Source organism: Gymnodraco acuticeps, unplaced genomic scaffold, assembly GCF_902827175.1.
Source record: "Gymnodraco acuticeps unplaced genomic scaffold, fGymAcu1.1, whole genome shotgun sequence".
In the NCBI taxonomy this organism is placed as follows: domain Eukaryota; kingdom Metazoa; phylum Chordata; class Actinopteri; order Perciformes; family Bathydraconidae; genus Gymnodraco; species Gymnodraco acuticeps.
The window spans coordinates 2,486,294-2,505,322 of record NW_022989894.1 but is presented as its reverse complement, the minus strand read 5'-3'; the positions used below and the strand labels follow the sequence as shown (position 1 = coordinate 2,505,322).

At 43.9% G+C, this 19,029-nt stretch overlaps 1 protein-coding gene across 6 annotated transcripts in view; it reads left to right on the top strand.

Moving 5' to 3' along the window:
- The window catches only part of rgs3a (regulator of G protein signaling 3a), a 145,155-nt gene that overhangs the window by 62,815 nt on the left and 63,311 nt on the right, over nt 1-19,029 (top strand). For 5 of the 6 annotated variants that reach the window (XR_004567818.1, XM_034203552.1, XM_034203581.1 and 2 more), the window contains 3 exons: nt 770-847; nt 5,010-5,121; nt 9,414-9,457. Coding sequence is in view for 5 of the 6 variants with exons in the window: in XM_034203552.1 (XP_034059443.1) it covers nt 770-847; nt 5,010-5,121; nt 9,414-9,457 (234 nt within the window). In the remaining variant the exon portion in view is untranslated. Of the gene's footprint in view, nt 1-412; nt 514-769; nt 848-5,009; nt 5,122-9,413; nt 9,458-19,029 lie in introns of those variants that run through there. The other variant, XM_034203586.1, reaches the window with a different exon arrangement.

The following is a 19,029-nucleotide window of genomic DNA, read 5'->3' as shown; positions in this document are numbered from 1 at the left end:
ATTCCTCATACTATGGTAATCGGAATAATCTAGTTTCCTGAGGAGGAATAGTCCAAGTTAGGAAGCCAAGGCAAGTCATGAGTCATATGCTACCATGTCTTCATATACACAGGCAGCATACCCATGCTACAGTGAATATATTTGAAAATGGGAGATAAGTTAGAGCAATGCATTTTGCACCTCCTGCAGTATCTACAAATTGGCTTCTTGAGTTCTTTAAGTCTATTCTCCGTTTTGAAATGCAGTGACTGTGGTGGTACTTCCTGTTAACTCATATAGAAACGTGCAACTCTGACCCTATACTTCTCACAGTATGCAAATGTGACACATGCATATTGAATTAGCCCACCCTGTACTTGAGAGGAAGTCGCCGCCTCCTGTGTTACAGTTCATCTTTAGTGTCATTCTCAGACCACATGTCGCCACACAGTTGTTTCAGTTGTGTTTCTCACAGCAGTAAGACGACTTACTGTTCAGAAGATCATTTGGATTTTGAGTGCCAAAATGGATTTGGTATTACAACCTCGGGTTTTACTTTTTAAATCTACAAAAAAACAATATTCTAAGATTTGTATCTTAACACAATGCTTAACATATATCAACGATTTTGATGATTAGGCAATGGTTATCATATAAGTAACATGTGCTTGTGGTCATTGATAACTATCTCATCAGATATATCAATAATTATGAATAAACCTTAAAACTATGTTCAAAAACCTTGTTCCTTAATCTGACTGTAACATCTGTGTCATTGATCTTTTTCCAGCCCCTTGACCTGTGCAGCAGAGCGCTCATCTTATCCGAAGAGATGATACTCCATGAGAGCAAGCACCACTCGCTCAAGGTGAGAGGCAACAGTGTGTGTATGATGTTTACATATGTGTATATCCTTGCCTATGCTTGTGATGTGAGAATATACATTCATTTCAATACAATATAAACATTTTTCTGAGCTGGTTCTCCGTGTAGAAAGCACAGTTTTTCTTTAGCTCCTTCTTCAGTTTGCTTCTGCTCAGGAATTTCAGTCATTGATCACGGAACATCCAAACTGTAAGCAGGATATGATCTAAAACTCATTTTAAGAAATGACCCTGAAAGGTACAGGATTGGATTTTGTTGATATGTGGAAAGAAAATGTTATTTCTGCAATCCTCTTCCGAAGCGTTTCATAATTTGATTGATCTGGAAAGATTGAGGCTCTTTTCTCTCCAGCCTTTTAAGCTTACAGGAGACAGAATGACGAGTGGCAAACATTTTGCTAGTTTGTCACAACCAGTTATGTTGCTTGTTTGGCCAAAATGGAAGTGACGGTCCATTGAGCCAGTGCTGATCTCAAGTCAAAGCTTGTGTGTGTTTAAGAGTTATGTATGTACAGTGATTCCCGCAGAAATGAAATATACTTTGGGGGAACGACTCGGGAAACACCGTGAAAAATGTTGAGATTTTTTTTCTCAATTCCTGCATTCTAGTGAATTTTCATAGTAACACTGCACTTCAGACAACCTACAACTGGTGATGGTGTCTAGGTCTTTAAGTGTTAAACAGCTGAGAGCAGTCACTGCTGTTTTTTGTGGTCTTCTTTCACACACACATCTTACCAAGTGGGAGCCAACACACGGGCACCGACCAAGAGGGCGCCCCACGCCAACATACGTGGAGGTGCTGAGGAAGGATGTGGGGGTGAAAAGCTCCACACAGCTGGCCGGGTGTATGGAGGACCGTGAGGATTGGCGAACCCGTTGGCAAACTCGTCTAAGGACGACCTAGTATTAGTAGTCCTTGATTGGCTCAAGTTCACACCTTTTTAGGGGCGGGGCTAGTGATGTTGTCCCGGGGATGCTTAGGAGTTGATAAAGGAGATAATCCCACTGACGTCATCATTTGATTCCAAAAGTGGGTCTGGACTCGCGCCCATAGAGGCTGTTTACCAATATAATGGCTCCCCCCAAAGTATAATTTATGGTTTTTTAAGTTTTTTTTACTCACTGAGCACTCATTGCCACCAATGCAAATGCAAATGAGTGCTCACTGAGTAAAAAAAAACAAAAAACACACAAATTATACTTTGGGGGGAGCCATTATACTTTGGGGGCCCCCAAAAGTATTAACATGCTGTGGGAATCACTGATGTACTTGCAAAGAGAAAGCAAGTGAGGAGCAGTTTGTGAGAGGAGATGTCTGAACATCTCTGAAGAATTTGTAACTGCTCTGAGCTATCAGACCAATGAGTCGATGAATGAATGAATAATTGATTAAAGAGCAGAGTGTCAAAGATCTAGCCGAGGGAGAAAATCTGTTTGATGTATCAAAGGAACTCTCTCAGAATATATGAATGATTCTTTCATAGTATTTTAAGCTCACATTGCATAATCTGTATTATAAATTAAGAATGGAAAATGTTTAATACATTTGTATCAAAGGTAATTATACTTCTTGTTTTGAAGTTTTAAAATATAGATTTGTATACTGTAACAAGTACTTAAATGTTGCCGGTGTCAGAAATAAAGAAGTAGCGGTGTTTTATGTGCTTTACCCTGTAGGGTTTAACATTTTATGCTTCAAAGAAAATGTGAAGTGCTGTCCAGCAGAGCCAGGTCCGCTAATATAATCTTATCTAATTGATCAAATATTACTGTATTTCAAGCTAACATTAGCCACGTTATTCTAACTCTATTTACTCTTTACACATATTTGGATTATCTTGATACGTGTTCAGCTGCATTTTCCCTAAAAAGAAAAACTTGTGACCCAGGTTAAGTTTAATGTTTTGGCAGAAGCTAAAGTAAGAAAGTTAATCACACGAGGAGTGGAGATATGTTTCTGAAATTTGAAGTTTTTGGAATCAGTGTTGCAACTCATGGAATCCTTTCTGACATCCAATGCTCTAAGAAAGTATACACATTAGAAAGAGAACAGAAGGATCACTTTTTGAAAGAATTAAGCTTTTGCTACAGTTGTTAATTCCCCCTGTCAGATTCTATTTTCTGTGCAGTGACCGCTGGCATGGAAGGTAATCTGGCCTCTCTGGGGTCAGTCATAAAACAAATATTTAACAGCCAGTGTTTGTCAGGAGGGAGTTTCTCTCCACTGCTTTGTGCGTGCTGTTTTTAATGATCAGTTAGTGTTGTTCCAGCTTTAAACCTTAACCCAGGAGGCTATCACACAGACTCTCTTGTTCACACAAACATCTACAACTTTCCTTATCATATCTGAACAAAAATAATGAGCACAGCATTGCAATAACTTGATATAATCTAAAGTGACATTTGGAGAAAATTGAATTTTAGTGGATTAAATAATGACAATACTTCAAAGTGACATTTGGCCATAACAGATTTAAGTGGATTAAGTTGTGTGAATAGAGAATAAGACAGCGATTGAAAAAACATTCAACTAAATTATTTTTGAAAGTGAATATATAAATACAAAACCACTATTTATTAAAACACACTATGCACCATTATCATTCATAATTCATGCTCCCTTGACCGGGATGGCTACCTTTATTTTACATTTGTTATTCTCAATCAGAGAACAAGGTTGTGTTTTTAAAAACGTTTGCGCTCTTTTGTTCATTATGTGTTTGTTGTTTGTCTATGTATGCATTTAAAGTGTGTGTGTGTTTCTCTGTGTGAACATTTTCTGCTGCTTGCCTTTCATTTGTCACTTTGTCCTTGCCTCTGTACTCTTACTTACATCCTCTTCCACCCACACACACACATACACACACACACACACACACCCTTACCACATACTGGTTTCATCTGAAATACCACCTCTGCTATCTCACCCTTCAGAGGAAGCCACCGAAGCCAAAGCATTGTTTTCAACCGTTGCCCATCTACATCAATTTATGTTATTTGGCATGAAAGCACACATGTGTACAGTATAAGCTACTTTTTATACTCATATCTCTTTTTTTCCCCTTAATGCTTAGTTCCTTCATTATTCTCAATGTCAGTGTTTTACTGGCATGCCTTGCTCACTGAGCCGCCTCAGAAGCATAAAGGCAGTCATGGGCTGCTGTGACGTGTTGCAAATCTCTCTCTGAAGTAACAGTCTGAAGTTTGTGTGTGTGGACTAAAAGAGTCTGTACTGTAAGTAATTAGATTAAGGCTGCCATTCGGTCTCTTCTGCACACTGACAGCAATTCCTCACATAGCGATTCATCATCTTTGACGGGGATACTGGTGCTACTGTAAATGAGATTAGTGTCTTGAGTTTGATGGAAGTGTGGGAAGATACAGTATCAACAAGGCTACAAGAGCAGACATAGATTAAAGGACAACAAGAATCAAGTAATATTGAATAATGCCCTGCTATTAAACTAAATGAATTGAAAAAGTGTTATGACAGTATAGTAATTATAAAAAACTGTATAGGCTTTATTTGCAGTAATATTGATAGAAAGCCATTGATTACTTGATCAATTAACATGACATTATAATTGACATGATAACAATTACAATTTTTCTAGAAAACCCGGCGCCATTTTACAATCTGTAAATCTAATTAGAAACGTACAGGGATACTTCAACAATAATCTTAATGATTGAATGAAGCAATAATATTTCCAGTCCAAATAATTCAAATGTATTTATTGAAGTTTAAACAAATATATACATATGTATATATTTATGTATTTATTTTCAAAAGGCTTATACATGTTTTATTAGCAGTTGTAACACTACATGAAGTTTTAATCAGAGTTAATAAATAAAATAACTGACTAGGTCAGTATACCAAGGCACCAGTGTAACATGCAACAGGTTCCCAAAGCAAACTGTGGCTTTATGTGTTTGTTTGGCCATAATTGTGTAACTGTGAACTGCATTTCCTGTGTTGAAGAGGTGACAGAGTTTTGGGATGTGTTAGGTGGTGTTATTCACACCTTTGCAGATAATATGTGATAACTTCAAAGCACTAGTGAGACCTTGTCAGAGTGGTGTTTGAAACTCAGTATTTTTCTCATTTTGTCTCTTCATTCTCCTCCTCTGCTCCTTTAGGTCACAGTGTTTGTGTACAGTGACCTGATGCTGGTGACAAGAGAAGACGAGCCCGGCAGGTGTAATGTCCTCCAGAGTCCGCTGTTCCTCCGACAGCTCAGGCTCCAGGACGGTATGTACGCCCCTTTTTTGCACCGGTTACCAACATTTGTTAAAGTCTAAGATGTCAAAATTGTTAAGGTGACAAATTCATGTTACTATATCAACACCTTCCTTCAAAGTTCTGAAAGAACTCGGCCAAAATTGCAATATGTAAATATATTTCCAAACAATCTTATCTTGCAAAATGTAAATATATTTCACAATCTTATCTGTTACCTTGTTACAACACTTTAACAGTTACACACAAAAGGGAAATGAAACACTTGAACCCACAAATGACACAACTAAAAATAAGCAGACAGCCCCGTGATTACAGGGATTCAGTTGAGCTTAACCAGAGGATATTTAGGGAAAGACGGCCAAAGTTCCTGATGCTTTGTCTTTTTATGTCACCACAGTGTAAACAACCGTCTCCTCTAGCGCTAAGGAGAGAATGGCTTAGCTGTCAGGGCCACACAGAGCATAGAGCTGTCAAATAAATAGGGCTCCCTGTAAATATCTCTGTTTAGAGAGGTGGACGGAGACGGGGGGCAAAGTTTAGAGTCAGTGTTGGGTCAGAGGCAGAGGAGAGGAGGAACACCAATATTTCTTCAAATTGATAAGTCCAGGTGGGAGAAACAATCTCTCCTCCAGCTGTGGGTGTCAAGAGCTGAGTGACAGTAAATAGGATTTAACAGTGGGTAGTGGTGTCGGGATTATGTGGTTGATTTAGCAGCATGACGGGTGTTAAAAGGATGTTGAGCTAGGAGCTTGTCCACTCTGTCCAGCAGAATATTGAATGTAATGGCAGTGTTCACAGTCAGTGTGAGTGTAGGGGGAGACCACTGTGTGAAGTCATTGATTAGAAATGTAAGTACCCATTCAAATAAATGCTGCTTTAGGTGATTTATAGGCGTTTTATGGTATTTTATTTGAGGTCTCAGTACAACCGTCAATAGATAAAGCCCCCTAGATAGATAGATACTTTATTGATCCTAATTTGTGAAATTCTTTAATTTTACAGGTGTCATGGAAGCGTGACTACCCCTGACACCTTATAGTAAATCCATCACAGTATCCAGTGATAATATTGTTCTTCAGAAAACTAGTAGTAACGTTGGCCCCTTCAGTCTTTTGGTGAAGATGTTTATAATGTATCGTCACATTTTTGTCTATTTATAATTAATATTAGAGTGCCTGTTTCCTTGGTTTATTGCGTTATGCAGCTTCTCGTTAAGTTCCCACCTGAACTTTGAATGCATTCAGCTCATAAATCCTCCAAGTTATTATTAGCTTAATGTCTCTGGCAGCGACATACTGATACTGAAATGAAAAAGGCTGCTTGTTATGAAGCAGGTCATGCGGCCAAATCTGTGTCAAAGCTGTTTTCCAAATCAATAGGAGCTAAAAACATGTGATTCCCCCGATGCATGTCTAAGACTGAATTAAAGTATTTTCCTTTTTAAATTGTTGATGAAATTTAAAAACCTTTTTTCATTTGAGTTTTTTGTCTCTGTTGTGGAAAAAAAGATTGTTTATTAAATTATTTTAGATACATATTTTCAGCACATTATTAATTTAAGGAATATTTCCATTTGGCCCAGTCTATAATTTAAAATGTTGTAAAAGTTCAATCACAGACACTTCTGAATGTATAACAAAGCCCTCTGACACAGAATGGCCTGAGCTGTTCTGCCCTCCCTGCAGACATCGCTGTCTCCTCTGGGAGACTTCTGACCTCCACCCTTCACCCAAACAATCGGAGATCTCCAGGGTGGGAGATTCAGAAGGGTTTGCGTGTCTCTGTGAGGGTGTGTGTGTGTGTGTGTGTGTTTCATGAGACGACACACACGCACACAGACACACATCTCCACCCTGCTGCCTGTCATTGTTATTTCGCTTCGGCAGCGTCACTCAGGAAAGAGGCGCCCGGGGATTGTGTTTGTTTCAGCAAGGGTGTGTGACGTGTGTGTGTGTGTGTGTGTGTGTGTGTGTGTGTGTGTAATGACAGAGTACAAGCTCAACGCAGGGGCTTCCTGTGTCACCTCTATACTAGCCTGAGGAGCGTGGGAAACACTGAGAGTGATTGACCACAGATAAAACTAAATTACCTTGTGTCAATCCAACTTTATCATTGTACTAAACAAAGTAAGCAGACGTCATTAAACAGCCCATCTACACGACCCTATCGAGCCTTTTGTCAGCTAATGCTACAAAGTTGTGGAAAAATGACATGACAGTTAAAACTGTATTGTAAAATGTTACTGATGTTATACATGTCCTTTAGTGGGACAGGAAGTGGATTTGAGTGACAGGGAATTACTGGAATAATACACCTTTGACCCACCAGTAAGCCACTGCTGTCAGGTGATAGGAAGGAACTACATATTAGATTATGGCTTTTCAGAACACTTATGAAATTGTGTATTTTTTTAAAGTATGGACATTTTTTCGACTCAAACTAAAACATGAATTTATTTTAAAAGTCCTGCATCACTACAGTATGTTTTAAGACGGCACTCTCTCTGCTAGTTTTTGTAAACAGAAATATATCCAACAGTGACCTCTGCTGTTATAAAAATGAACACTTTCTGCAGTGTAATGCAGGTCTCATGGAAACATTCATAAAATACCATAACAGGAAAGCTGCCTGTGGAGGCTGCTGTCAACATTGCAGGTGAAGAGGTAGAGGCTTGAGGTTGATGGGAGTGTAATAATCACACAAATATTTAATAATTTGACAGTGACCTTCAAAGGACCTCTCTTCAGTGTGTGCAATGTGCATGTGTGTTTTTTAGTATACTCTTCTTTGCTATGCAGAGGGAATCTGAGCCAAGGCTTAACATTTTGGCCAACAAAGCTAAATGTTGTTGGACTAGGCCCAAGTAAATCTGGATTAAGTAATTTAAGGAAGGAATTCATGATTTGGAGACCCCCTCCACACACGGTTTAAGACATATAAAATACTTTGAATAACTACTTTTTACCAAGTTGGTAAAAACTAGATTGATTTGAGCATAAGGGCATAGGCCTAATGTTCTCTTACAAAACCACTGGAGTGATTTTACCTATCTGAAAGTTCTTCTGATGAAACATACTTGCAGCTTCAAAAATATATATGATAAAACAGTTTAAGCTTTAGGGTGTATCTACCTTGTGATTGACAGGTTGCAAATACTGCAAGCTGGTCATTCGGATAGAGATTTAGCAGTTTGTATCCTTTAACTGCGCCCCCCTTTCGTCAAATATGGCACTTCATGCCAAACCTGAGGCTTGAAAACACAGTAGTCCACAAATCAATGGGTGACATCACGATGGTTAAGTTAACCTCTTATCTATCAATCTATGATATCAACAAAATACATGTGGTTTAAGTTGCTCGTTGTGCTCTGAATTTCAGGGTGCCAACCTGAAAGTCTGTTACTGTGACTCCTTATTGTCAGTGTTGTTGGGGTCCTATGTGAACACATGACTGCCTTCAGTGAGGCCAAGTTTCAAAAGGTACTTAAGAACTACGGTGAAACATGAGGCCCATTAACATAAGTGTATGGATTAGGGATGCTCCGATCGATCGGCCGCCGATCAATATCGGCCAATATTCACTCTCTGCCGATCGATCGGTGCTCCGATCGTGAGAGCCGATCACATGACGTAAAATACATTCACCAGTCTGGCAGTATTTTAAGGTGTCCGAAAATGACAATAAAATAGCGGTATGCAATGTGTGTGAAGCAGAAATCCTGCAGCTCCACCCGCTGTGACGGACCTGTGAGCGGAGCAAAACACACGCTAAGAGTTAGACCTACACACTTAGCCATTTTATCTACCTCTGGAACTAGCTAAACTAGTTATACATATATTTATTCTTCACTGTCGGGTCTCTCATTACTGGATCAGACATAATATGAATATGAATAATTGTAAACCTCATCCCAGGGTGAAACTACTTCCTAGTGTGATATTGATCATCAGTCAGTCAAAATGTTGAATTGTGTGAGCACTTACTGAATATAAAACATTAAACATTGCCACAACAAACGGTTGTGTGTGTGTGTGTGTGTGTGTGTGTGGTCACTCGATTAAAACCATTTATCTTGACTCCTGACCCACAGGCATGTCTCGCAGATTGCTACTTCAGTGAATTGTGGATGGATGCCTATAAGGCTGACCTAAAGTAAAAGCCTTCCATCAATAAAAAGTATTTTAGCAAAATCCTGATTGGAAATCAATGACCCCTGAAGGAAGCATGTGACAAATGAAACACTGTAAATGAAGTTGGGTGGTTCTCAAAATTAAAGTCTCCTGTTTTGTTTTGTCTTACAGATTACGCTGAAGAACTGAGGTTCTACCTTATTCACATGACAGAGGTAAGAGTAAGCCTTGTGTGTGTTTGTGTGAGTTTTAAACAAAATGAGGGTCTAATGTGAGAAGCCTATTTTGTGTGTGAGCCAGAGGGGCTACTGAGGCCGTGAAAAATCACATTAAAGGCAAGACACTAGAATTAGCAGAAGGCTCTAATGAAAATATCTTTTTATGTGCGTCTTTCTCAGATCCGATGTCACACACACACACACACACACACACACACACACACACACACACACACACACACACACACACACACACACACACACACACACACACACCTAAAATAATCCTCATTTTAAACAAGGCTGTGGAAACAAGGTACACTAAACTATGTGGCCTAGAGATAGTGCTATTCAGTATAAAACAATTAGAATGAGTCAAGATATTATATATCTATTGATTTACATTCAAATGTTTTCATAGTTATTATGAAAACTAGTCATCCTTTCTCCCATCTGCTGTACAGTAGCACCTCTCAGGCTGTCATTTTAAGTTGAAAGGCTTTGGGCATAATGAATATTTCATCTTTGTGATCATTCACGGATAACTGTAATGGCACTTTAAAGGATTACACTTTTTATTGTTTAAACTGCATGAAAGATATATGGCCATGGCTGGAATCTGGTAGTTTGAAAATGTATGTTCCCATATAGCTCAAAGGAAACAGTATATTGTTGTCTGTAGTCTTCAGATAAAAAATCAAATGAAATCAGCTGCACTCAGACAAAGGACTAGGATTTGATCTGACCAATACTTTATAGTTATGAAGCCTGTTTGTCTGCTTGACAGCCTTAACATTGTGTGTGTGTTCCTGGCAATTCTTCTGTACCTAATGAGCATTTTGAGCAAATGGTTGTCAATCATTTCTTTGTTTTTCTTTTTTGCATTTTTGAACTGGAGAAATGTGTGTGGGAATGAAACTGCAGCTTTATCTCACTTTCAATGTTGCCATACATTATGTTTTCATCAGTAATCACATTTTGGTTCTACCATCTCACATCTTTCAACCTTATTTAGTTCAAGTGTAGAAGATGTAAAAAACTGACATTTTCTTCTACGCTCTGTGTCTGGAGACCTTTCCATCATCGCCTCCAGCCAGATTTACCTTGATGTGAAGCATGTTATCTAGCAGAGCATACAAGTGTGCTTAAGCATGCTGAGTATAAGCCAAGCAAATTCATGGTTCATGTATTTACTTGAATATGTACAGTAGCCGGGTGATACAATGGCTTGGGTAGAGTTTATGTTCAGAGTCATTTTATTAAGTGGTTAATCCAGTTTTCTAATAGTAGAATCTGAGTCTGTTACCAAACATATATAGTTTTAGCTTTCCAACATCTTCATCTTCATCTGTATTTCTTTGGCCAAGGAGGTAATAATACAACCGTTTTTTATGGTAGCCTGACTTAAATTCACTATCAGAAACCACTACAAGAAAAACGAATGAGAGCACATATTTTGTTGTGCTCTATTTGAGCTGATACTGACCTAATACATTGGTTTAGATTGACCTCTCTACCACATCTTTGCACTCGATACACTCTTTAGTTTGACAAATCCCAGTTTATAGACATGATACTTAAAAATGTCATAAACTGTACAACTCAAAATATGGTGAATCTGTGAAACTCAGCTCATACATTTCTTCCCCGAACAAGGTCATCTTTCTTTTTAGTCTTTTGAAAAAACATTGCACGACATTTAAGTTCCTTAAACTGAATATATTATGTCTCAAAAGTGTTTTAACAATTAAGCTGAAGAATCTGCACAAGGGGCCATTTTCTGCCTTTTCGTTTTTACCGCATTTTCTTGTGGCCAATATCTGCTCATATGGATAATCTTTTCACAGAGAGACTCGATAAACCCTGTAGCCCTGACTCCTGCTCCACACACACACAAACACACATACATTGTCACAGTATTTTTGCTTTGAAATGTGCCGCATAGCAGCTTATGAATCTTTTAGAGAGCCTTTTTTTATCGGAAATTCCAGACAGAATGAGAGATGCCCGAGATCTGTCCCGCCAGGCTAGAAGAGAGGAAGGAAAAAGCTTCAACACTATTTAGACTATCCAATTAGGGGGATGTATACAAATAAAACCTCTTACGTAAGAAAGCATGAAAGAGAAAGTGAGATAGTTTGAGTAAAAAGGCAGATTTGAGATTTTATATATGCATCACAGGAAAACTATAGGTTATTTACGTAACCCCAGTTCTCAGAGTAACATGAAGTGAGATATCTCACTATGGGATGCGCCTCATCGCGGAGCAAACGGAAGCATCAATCTCATTACGCCAATCCTGATTGGCTGGTGATCTTGACGTCAGCGTCAGGGAATTCACCCCCTATAAGTAGCTTGCGCCACGACGCATGCGTCATTCAAAATAAGCACCTCTTCTCGCTTCACCATAGCAAGGAGGGCCGTCTGGTGAGACATCTCACTTCATGTTACTCTGAGAACTGGGGTTACGTAAGTAACCTATAGTTCTCATTCATAACACTCCGTTCGATGTCTCACTATGGGAAATTGTAGCTCCCGTATTGTCAGACGAGCTTATCTCGAAAATCACCAAACCAACCAGAACTTAACAGGTAGAGCTCTGACTCAACCAGGTGCCCAGCACTGCTTTAGTCACACTGGGAGCAGAACGTCCAGCCTGTTAAGAGGCGGACAAAAGTGAGCGGCGAGGACCAGCTCGCCGCTGCACCAATGTCTTGGATGGGAGACATCCTGGACAGAGCCCAGGATGCAGCCAGACCCTGAGTCGAAAGAGCTCGCGGACCCGAGGGTGCCTGCGAACTCTGACTCGTATGAGCCCCAAAGCAATTGCTTCCACAAACCAGTGGGAGAGCCGTTGCTTAGTAACAGGCTTGCCCTTATAAGGGTTAGCCCAGGACACAAGGGGTTGGTCATTATGACGAAGCACCCTTGATCTGTCCCTGTACGTGCGTAAAGCACGGGCTGGACACGGCAAATCCGACCGCTGTTCCCCGGAGGAATACAGTGGCGGGGAGGATGCCTCAATGTCAAATGTGGTACCTGAACCAACCGCCTTAAGATAAAGGCAGGGTTGGGCTTCAACCACACTCTGTTTGCCCTGGGGCGAACTGAGTGAAGACTGTACAGATAGCGCATGAGTGCCACTGGCTCGCTTGGCAGCTGCCAGGGTCAGCTTCATGTCACACTGTATTCAGATTGTACCACTCACGGGCCAGGCCCATAGAGCCAAGCGCTCTGGGTGTGGGTGAAAGATCGCCCCCCCCCGCTTGGGACAGTATGTCCCTGCGTAGTGGGAGCTGCCATGGCTGCCCGCACAGCAGCTGATATATCTCCGCTAGCCAGTACATAGCTGGCCAGTGCGGAGCTATCAGGATAAGTGTGTGGCGTTGCTCTCTCACTCTGGCCAGAGTTGGGGGTATCAGAGCCAGGGGTGGGAACGCGTACAGAAGGCCCGGGGGCCAATCGTGCGCGAGTGCATCCACGCCTAACGGTGCATTTAGATCGCGCATCGAAAAGAACAGCTGACACTGAGCATTGTCTTTCGATGCGAACAGATCCACCGCGGCTCTGCCGTAACGCACCCACAGCTGGCTCACAATCCTTGGATGTAGAGTCCAGTCTGCATAAAGTGGTATACCTCTGGACAGTAGATCTGCCCCGAGGTTCATCACTCCCGGTACGTGCGTCGCTCTCAGAGAGAGGAGACGTCTACCGCTCCATAGGATCAGTTTGCGCGCCAGTGTGTGTAACTGGAGAGAACGCAAACCCCCTTGGCGGTTAATATATGATATTGTGGTCGTATTGTCTGTCCTCACGAGGACGTGATGTCCCCTGAGGAAAGGCAGAAAGCGTTTTAGGGTGAGAAACACTGCTAAAAGCTCCAGGTAATTTATGTGCGCCCGCTGGAGGTCTCTGCTCCAGAGACCCCTCACCGGGCGACCTTCATAAATACCTCCCCAACCTGTCAGACATGGGTCCGTGGTGACCACTTTCCGTGAAAGAACAGCACCCATAGGCACACCTCGTACTAGAAAAGTCGGGTGCAGCCAGTGGCGCAGTGCCATTACGCATTTCACAGTAACCATCACTCTTTAGTTTTAGGGCGGCCACCCAGCGCTGAAACTCCCTCATGTGTAAGCATCCCAGTCGTACGACCAGGACGCCATGAGCCCCAGCAATCGCAGGCATGATGTGAAGAGAACATGTTTGCGCAGCTGGAAAAGAGCGAGACAAGCTCTGAAAGCTTTCACTCTTTCCGCTGACAAGCGAGCTGAAAAGGGCACCGAGTTCAGGCGTAAACCCAGGAAGAGTATAGTCTGCGCGGGGCACAACATGCTCTTCTCTGTGTTTATTATGAAACCCAGGTTGAGCAGGTGCTTTACGAGGACATTTGTCTGCGTAACAGCCTCCTGCTCCGACTGTGCGAGAAGCAGCCAGGCGTCCAGGTAGGTCGCCAGGCGAATACCCTGTTGTCTTAACGGGGTTATCGCGGCTTCCGTACATCGTACAAACACCCTTGGACTGAGAGACAGACCGAAGGGGAGTACTCTGTATTCATAACAGATCCCCTGAAATGCGAATCTCAGATATTTCCTGTGTGGGTAATATACTGGGATGTACGCATCTTTCAGGTCGACTGATGTAAACCAGTCGTCTTGTCGCACGAGCCGCAGCAGAGATGTGTGAGTGAGCATTCTGAACTTATATCTTTTTAGATATTTGTTCAGAGCCCTCAAATCAAGTATTGGCCGAATTCCGTTCCCTCCCCGTTTGGGAACGAGGAAGTACTTGGAATAGAAGCCGCCCTGACTCTGCTCGGCGGGTACAATAGATATAGCCCTCTTTTCTAGGAGTGAGAGAATCTCTCTATCCAGAATATGGGCTGACTCTCCTCGGGCCTGCGAATGCAGAATACCCGAGAAGCGAGGGGGGGTGACGGTGACTTGGAGTCTGTAGCTCCGTGTAACTGTCTTGAGAAACCCAAGCAGATGTCGTGAGCATCTCCCGCTGTATGCTCCTTAGAGCCAGCTGAGATGTCACGTCTCTTCCCCTCTGAGTCTCTATTTGTTGTGTTATGGGGCCCTCCAATGTCTGAGCACTGTTGTGCCCCATTTCGACAATCCCCACCGACACAGCACATGCGTGTGGCGGTGGTGCCCTTACGGCTCCAGCCGGCACTGCGCATGCGCGTGACGGTGGTGCCTTCACAACCCCAGCCGGCACTGCGCATGCGCGTGACGGTGGTGCCTTTACAGCTCCAGCCGGCACTGCGCATGTGCGTGACGGTGGTGCCTTCACGACCCCAGCCGGCACTGCGCATGTGCGTGACGGTGGTGCCTTCACGACCCCAGCCGGCACTGCGCATGCGCGTGACGGTGGTGCCTTCACAACCCCAGCCGGCACTGCGCATGCGCGTGACGGTGGTGCCTTTACAGCTCCAGCCGGCACTGCGCATGTGCGTGACGGTGGGGCTCTTCACGACCCCAGCCGGCACTGCGCATGTGCGTGACGGTGGTGCCTTCACGACCCCAGCCGGCACTGCGCATGCGTGTGACGGTGGTGCCTTTACAGCTCCAGCCGGCACTGCGCATGCGCGTGACGGTGGTGCCTTTACAGCCCCAGCCGGCACTGCGCATGCGCGTGACGGTGGTGCCTTCACAGACTCGTCAATTGTCCGCCCTTTGAGAGAGGCCGTAGCTGCTCTCAGAAGGGGAACAGTTGACGGATTGTTTATTGTTTTTATTGTTTTTCTTTTCATTTTTTTCGAGCTGCGCCCTTGGCTTGAAGCCTGGATGCGTCAGCGGAAAATGTTTTATGACAGAAAAATCAATAAGTGTGTGACATGTGTTTATGCGGACTTGAGGATGGTGTTGAGGCATCTCTCGAGGCGGCGGGAACACATTTAGAGCTGGGGAACCGTAGACTTCCAGCTCTGTCACAGAGGGAAGAAGGAGGGGCTGTCACGCCGCTCGCTTCTTCTTCCTCGACTGCTGGCCGAAATTCTGGGTTGGCTGCGCCTGGGCTGCAGTCGGAACCGGAGATTTTCTAGGCCAGCTCGCCCTCGTCCCCTGCCTGGGCTGGGGACTTGGGGCGGACTGCGACCTCTGCGTTTTCGGTATTTTGAACCGAGCAGGGTTCGGGGCAGCTTGGACGAAGGGCCCTTCGAGGGAGGCAGAGGTGGAGGGCCTCGTCCTCCTTCTTTTTCGACTCGCATCTCCTCTGCATGGAGGCAAGAGCGGAGCCGAAAATCCCCTCGGGAACGATGGGCATGTCAAGCTCCTTTTCCCGGTTTGGGAGGTTGGTGAGGTTGAGCCATCTAGCTCTTTCCTGCACCACCATGATCCCCATTGTTTTGCCCGTGGCCTGGACGGCGCAGCGTTGGACACGGAGACAAATGTCTGTGACGGCGGCCAACTCATCCAGAACGGCCGGTCCAGGATTACTCAACATATCCTCAAGCTCCGCTTGGTATGCGGTTAGCAGTGAGGAAACGTTCAGAGCCCTGGCGGACAACGCTGCGGCTCTGTAGGACCATTCAGTCATGGTCGACTGGAAACGGTCCACCTTCGCTAGCAGCGTGGGGTTCCTGCTTGGTGACGGGCCCATCCTCGGTAGGAGGTGGGCTGCCACCAGCAGTTCCATCGGCGGTATGCGGAGCAGGCCGAGCCTCTGCGGGCGAGACCATGGTGAGGTCTCGCCGGGAGCTCCCGCCTGGTGAGACGTGGGGCTCCGTTCCCGCGTCTCTTGCCGCCACCGGGTCCCGGCCTGACACGGCGTGGGATCCCGGTTCCGCAGCTGCCGCTGTTAGTGAGCCCCAGACCGACACAGTGAGGGGCTCAGTCTCTGCGGCGGACGCCCCCGTGTCTTGATTGCCAAACGGCGAATCAGTGGACATGGGGGAGTCCTGTTCCAACAAGCTAGCTTGGTGTGCTAGCCGTCGGTGGAGGCTCTTTCGAGTGAAACGGGCACAATGCCTGCACGAGCCGGGGTTGTCGATAGCCTCCTGGGCGTGTTCCAGCCCGAGGCAGGACGAGCAGACCTGGTGTGAGTCTGTGCCTGCTATCTTCAACCCGCAGCCGCATGACCGAGCCTCCGAGTCCCTGACTCCTCTGGTGTGAGGGGGAGAGGCGTCCATCTTGTTCGCCTCGTGGCGTGGAGAGGACCCGCTCGTAACAGGTACGTCGTTGAGATAAAAAGTGTTACCAACCCGTCCTTAATCCGGAGAAAAAGGGACGGTGTGGGTCCTTTGTTCTCAAAGAATATTGACTGGTGTGTCAATATACTTCTAATCCTTTTCTCCTCCGTGAGAGAGAAAAAGAAAAGCGTCCTCGCTACCGTGGTGTTGGTAGTAAGGGGAAGCTAGCTAGCAACGGGTGCGTAGCTAGCTTGAGAAAAAATCAAAACCTTACCTTACTTTCCGGGGAAAGAAACGGCGAGGTCGATTTTAATACTAACTGGCGTTAGTATTACCGTCTTCTTGCGAAGCAGAAGGAGTAGCCGGCGAGCGCCTGTCGACCGAAATGGTTATATTTGGGTTCAGTCTGTGGACCGTTAAGCTTGTCCGGCTACTATAGAGATGTGCTCTGAAGCGAGAAGAGGTGTTTGAATGACGCATGCGTCGTGGCGCAAGCTACTTATAGGGGGTGAATTCCCTGACGCTGACGTCAAGATCACCAGCCAATCAGGATTGGCGTAATGAGATTGATGCTTCTGTTTGCTCCGCGATGAGGCTTATCCCATAGTGAGAGATCGAACGGAGTGTTATGAATGAGAACAGAATTGCTCGAATGGTGGTATCAGCTCAGCAAAAATATGTTTGTGTGTGTCTGTTTTTGTTTGTGTGTGTGTGTGAATTTGTTTCCATTCAAAATGCACTTGGCTCAGCCTTATTTTTCTATCCCTCCTGTCAGCTGCCTCCCCACATACAGAGTGTGCATTCATCTATTATAGTTGATACACCTGTCAGCAGTTAATTTCAAACCTCAGGGAGCAAACAGTAGCCCCAATGAAACGCTGCATGCAGTTCACTCATACTGTAACTCTTATCTCTCACATTTACTGTAAGATATACTTTTTAAAAGATACTTTGTTTTCATAAGTTCATAGTTTTATGCTATGCAGTTTAAATCTATGCTGATGCATTATGAAATAATTAGGGATGCTCCGATCGCCAATTTTGGGGCCGATACCGATCGAGTGGGCGGGGCCTAAATGGAAGGTTTAAACATCACTTTAAATCTTCCATTTAAAGTGATGTTTAAAACTCAGTTAATGGGGCTCATTTACTGGAGCTTCCACAAACAACAATCAACTTAATTATTACATTCAAATGATGTACATTATTCAAGTTTACATTCACTTTGGATAATAACATGGGAGAAATGAGCGGAAACACTCTCTTTTCCTCTCTCCTTGTCTCTCTCCCCCTCTCTCTCTCCCTCTCATGACAGCCTGTCAATGGCCATTTCTCAATCGCGAGGATGCTGGCTTGGTAGTCGCGTACTTCCAAGTCACTTCCTTCAGAAACGAAGCAAGTATACTTCCAAGCCACTGCTTCGGAAAACGAAGAAGAATGGAACAGGCTAACAAGTGTGCCACTCTCTCTAACGGTTTCAACATAAACTGTACCGAAAATAAATACCTCACGATGTCTATCTAATTATGAACTTGCTTTTACTTTCATGGAACACATTTATGATGGAAACAAATTTAACAAAGTAACACATTTACCAACACTACACATTTTCTACGCCACTACATACTTACATTTAAATGTGTGCTGCGTCGGTTCAGTCATTCTCCGCAAGGGTTTTTGAAATTGGTCCGTGCGCAAAGCATTGTGGGGATTTTAAGGACGCGAAGTCTACCCATGTGCAGCCTCGAAATTTGCCCCAAACCAAGGACGCGGCGTCGGTGGAATTCCAAGTATGCTGGAGATTGGAACAGTACTTCGGCGGCACTCGATGACGTAGCAGCCTTGAAATATTGGCTTGGAAGCCAGTATCCTCGAGATTGAGAAACGGCCAGTATCTCATGCAGCTCACTGATCCAGTAATGAGTGACCCGACAGTGAAGAATAAATATATGTATAACTAGTTTAGCTTGTTCCAGAGGTAGATAAAATAGCTAAGTGTGTTAGGTCTAACTCTTGTGTGTTTCGCTCCGCTTACCGGTCCGGCGGGCGGAGCTGCAGGATTTCTGCTTCTCACACGTTGCATTCCGCTATTTTACTGTCTTTTTCGGACACCTTAAAATACTGCCAGACCGGTGAAGCCATTTTGACGAGCTTGTTTTGCTGCGCACAGAGAAAAGTGTCATGTATTTTACGTCATGTTATCGGCTCTCGCGATCGGCATGTTTAGAGAGCACCGATTGATCGGTAGAGAGTGAGTATCGGCCTATCTCGATCGGTGACCGATCGATCGGAACATCCCTAGAAATAATCAATGAAGGCACTCTCTGTAATTTGGTGTACACTTAAAATGGAAGCTTCTTAAATACTGCAGTGCTCATTTATCTTTAAGTGATGACAGAGTCTTTACAGAGTGGTTGACCTTCTGGTCCTGCTG